The 4,302-nt window shown below is 41.0% G+C and overlaps 1 protein-coding gene across 6 annotated transcripts in view; it reads left to right on the plus strand.

Moving 5' to 3' along the window:
- TMEM161B (transmembrane protein 161B) overlaps window positions 1-4,302 on the plus strand; it is a 133,056-nt gene that overhangs the window by 53,307 nt on the left and 75,447 nt on the right. For all 6 annotated transcript variants that reach the window (XM_019516915.1, XM_019516916.1, XM_019516921.1 and 3 more), the window contains one exon: window positions 3,401-3,557. In XM_019516915.1, coding sequence (XP_019372460.1) covers window positions 3,401-3,557 — 157 coding nt within the window. The remainder of the gene's footprint in view (window positions 1-3,400; window positions 3,558-4,302) is intronic.

Here is a 4,302-nt window from a genome sequence, read left to right on the forward strand (position 1 = left end):
AAGCAAGCAAAACACTGGCTTGCATCCATAGATGCTTCTCAAGCAAATCCCAGGATGTCATTCTCCCATTGTACTTGGCCTTGGTGAGGCCGCAGCTGGAGTACTGTGTCCAGTTTTAGGCTCCACAGTTCATAAAGGAGGTGCAGAAGTTTGAGAGAGTCCAGAGAAGAGCCACGTGCATGATCAGAGGTCAGGAAAACAGACCTTACGACAACAGGCTGAGAGCCAAGGGGGTCTTTAGCCTGGAAAAGCGCAGGCTCAGGGGTGATCTGATGGTCACTTATAAGTTTAATCAGGGGTGACCACAGGACCTGGGGGAATGTTTGTTCACCAGAGTGCCCCAAGGGATGACGAGGTTGAACAGTTTTATAAACTACTGCAAGACCATTTCAGGCTGGACATAAGGAAGAATTTCTTTACTGTCTGAGTCCCCAAGGTCTGGAATAGCCTGCCATCCGAGGTGGTTCAAGCGCCTACATTGAACACCTTCAAGAGTAAATTGGATGCTTATCTTGCTGGGAACCTATGATCCCAGCTGACTTCCTGCCCTTCAGGTGGGGGCCTGGACTCGATCTTCCGAGGTCCCTTCCAGCCCTAGTGTCTATGAAATCTATGAAATTAGTATAGGCAAAATAGTCAGTTGACAGGTATAGAAAAATATTTCATAAAACAGTAAGTGCATTACAGCATAGAAACATATAATTTCATATATCTGTCTGAGAAGTTTAAAGTGAAATGTTTATGAACCAAGCAAAGATGTTACAGAAGCAAACAGCTGCGTATATTTCAAAGGTTCTGAGCTTATTAGGCAAAACTTAGAGGAAGGACTGTTAATTTCTATATTTTTATTTCCCTATGGGAAATATAGGAAATACTTTTATTTCCCATATTTAATTATGTCCAAACTGTGATACAGCCAAGATTTATAAATACGCCTATGTTGGGCTGAGAAGATCTTCCATACAACTTAATGCAGTGGTTCCCAACCTTTTTAGACCCAAAGGTACCCTTTGGAAAATGCTAGCTCTTAGTTTTCACTCATTTTTTCACTGCAGGAAAAAATAGAGCATTTCTTCTTTTGTAGAGACCTCAGAAAGACTATTAACAGGTCAGAATTTCTGGGTTTATCTTGTGAATCATGGTTGCACACTGAACTGTGCTAACATTGTGTGGCATGTTGTGTATATATTCAATACATTTAAGTATTTGAGCTAGCTCTGTACTGGTGACCTGGGCAATAGTGAAAAACTAGGTGGCAAAGAGAGCAGCACAGGAAAGAAACTGCTGCTTGGTGTGGGGCAAAAGCGGCTCCTCCCTTTCCTCCTGCCAGTGCTTTTTGGTGCAGCCGCCCAAAGCCTGCACAGGACTGCCCTGTGTCTGCTCTGCCACTGCTGATCCACGGGGCAGCCCAGAGGTGGCGGTGACATGGCAGAGATGCAGGGCAGCCCCATATGGGCTCTGTGCAGCTACACCTGAAAATGCCAGCGAGGGGGACTTTGGCTCCACACTGAGCAGCTGTTTCTGTCCCATGCTGCCACTACTTAGGCCAGATGGTTGAGCCTGGAGCAGGCATGGGGTCAGGGTTGTGCATGCTGGTCCCCACTGCTACCGCGGGTCTGGGGACAGCGGCAGCCAAAAGGGGCTGCTGCTGCCCGGACTGCCTAGTAAGGCAGCCCAGCTGCGAATCTGCTTCAGCCCTGCTGCATGCCCGGGGGTGCAGCAGGATATGCCATGACCAGGCAGTGCCTCAGCCAGGCGAGACCAAAGGACCCATTGCTGGCTGGATAAGGCCCCTCTGTGGGCCAGATCCAGCCCACAGGCTGTATTTTCCCCAGCACTGTACTATAGTTTAGTATTTGGTACAAGGCATTAAATGAATCCCCATTTTTTGTAGCTTTCTAACTGTGGCACCATTGAAAATATCTCAAGGCACCCCAGGGTGCAGCTGCACCCCAGTTGAGTCATTAACTTAATGTAACCCCTACAGGAACTTAAAATGCCTCATTTGAAATATAGGTAAGCTTCTGAAATTAGCATATAAGCAAGGAAAGAATTTTCAAATATTGTTAAATACTGCTTGTTTAAAAAAATGAGATTCATTATTATTGAAGTTTTACGGACAGTAGAGCAATTTTTTGTTTTAAAGGCAACATTTAGACTGCTGTTGATACTTGTGGACCCAAGATTGTATCTATAAAAGAAAAAGTACTGCTATTCTAAGTGAAGTATTCGACTTAGATTTGCATTGAAATATCTTGATAGTAACCAGTTCAATTTTCACTTGCTACCTTGATCCATTCCCTGAAATAAATGCTCAGGGTTAGTGTTTGGTTTACCTAATGAAATATGAAAAGAATGGCAAGGTCTTAGTTTACTAAGTGCATGTTGTGGTCTTCAGCAGATCTTTGAGCAGTTTCTAGGATTCACAACAAAAAAAATGCTGTTTCCTCTCAAGCCATTTGAACTGTCTGGGCTGTTGTATATACCTGTGCCTAGTTAAATACTTTCATGTTACATAATTTTCACAATTTGTTCAGCAAACCAAAGAAGGAATCGGAATCCTGAAAAACAAATCTTTGGTTTATTCTTTGTAAGAATATAATCTATGTATTGCATTTGGGGACCTACCTAAATCATGGTTTCACAGAAACCACAAAAAACAGTATTATCCGCAATTTCTGAGAAAACTGGCATTAGCCACATTCCTCCTCTGCTCCCTCAGCAGCAAAGGGCAGGGCCACTGGTCCCATCTGCCAATTAGTGGCAAAGGGCGGGGCTTCCATGAAATACTGTGAAATCTTGGTATACTGCAAGTGGGCCATGAAAAATTATTTGTCTCACCCAGACTTGGGTAGGTCCCCAATTGTATTGTATTGTATATTTTTCAATATAATATGTTAAATAGTTTACATTCTCAGAAGATTACAAAATTTAAGACAAACTGTGTTTAGACCTTTGCCTTGAAATGAAGAAAGAATTAGGAAGCCAGTTCATATCAGGAAGTTCAGGTTAAAAAAAAATCCTCTAAATAAATAGCATGTAAAATACTTAACAGAATACTAAATTCCACATTTAAATTAATTGTCTGAATAGATTTCACAAGCTAGCCTTGTATATTTTGTGCTACATTTACCTGATCTCATCACAATGGGGACATGAATGAAGATATGATGCGTTTTAAAAGAAGTGTACCTCTTACCAAATGTAGAAAAGAGATTTTTGCAGCTGCTGCTACTTGTATACCCTGGACTTATCTGGACATCAAGTAGTAGCAGCTGTTGTGAATACAGTATTCTAAGTATGCTCTATATGTTAAACGCAAATTATGTCAGCTTTGTCATTGCTTGTCTCAAAAAGGTCATTTGTGCTTTCTACTTCTTGAAAATCCTTTGTTTTTCAGCATTGCATTATTTTCCTGAATATCAGTGGTTGGTGGATTTCACAGTTGCAGCCACGGTGGTATATCTGGTAACTGAAGCCTATTACAGTTTGATGAAGCCTTCACAGGAAATGAATATCAGCATAGTCTGGTGTCTGCTTGTTTTGGCTTTTGCAATGTATCCTTTTTATAACTTTCAAATTTTTTTTTCCTTTTTTAAGATTTTTAATATCTTTCTACAATTCACAGATGGTAACTATATTTACTTTTGGAATCAAAACATTTTCATTAGGAAAGGGAAGTTACTGGCATTATCCAGTGTGCTGCATACTAGTTAATCATGATACCAGTCTCTGTTCATGGGTCTGGATTGTTCTGTTTTCCAGAACAGCAAAATGTTTAACACTAGCTTGTGAAGAACCAAGTGCCAAAGATATCTTAAATGGTTATTGACATTTGTGCAGGTTTCTGTCTGGCTTTTCTTAGTTGAATAGCAGGTACTGGAGTTTATCATTTGGTACAAGGCCTTAAATTAATCTAGATTTGTTTTTATAGCTTTCTGACTGTGCCACTGGATCTTCATTAAGCTTCTTGACTCAGAATTTTAAATTCTAATGGGAGCTGGCAAAGTACAATATAGGATAGTATTACCAGCTAGCACATAGACTTGCTGGAAGGGTGCTTGGATAAGAATATGATCCTGAGATTAGGAGAACACAAAAGGAGGTTTTGAGAAGGAATGGATTAGGAACCAAAAAGTGGTGTTAAGAGGAACAGGAATGTAGGTGGAGAGGTACCATGCAGAACTTTAAACTTTAACTTTTTACCTTCAGTATGGAAATAGAGGGAAAACCATGCATTGTTTCAGGAGACATGTAATGGTAAACCAGTTCAAGAGGCAGCTGGTATATTTTGTGGGGGCA

The sequence above is a fragment of the Gavialis gangeticus genome, unplaced genomic scaffold, assembly GCF_001723915.1.
Source record: "Gavialis gangeticus isolate Ggan-Ray unplaced genomic scaffold, GavGan_comp1, whole genome shotgun sequence".
Classification (NCBI taxonomy): Eukaryota; Metazoa; Chordata; order Crocodylia; family Gavialidae; genus Gavialis; species Gavialis gangeticus.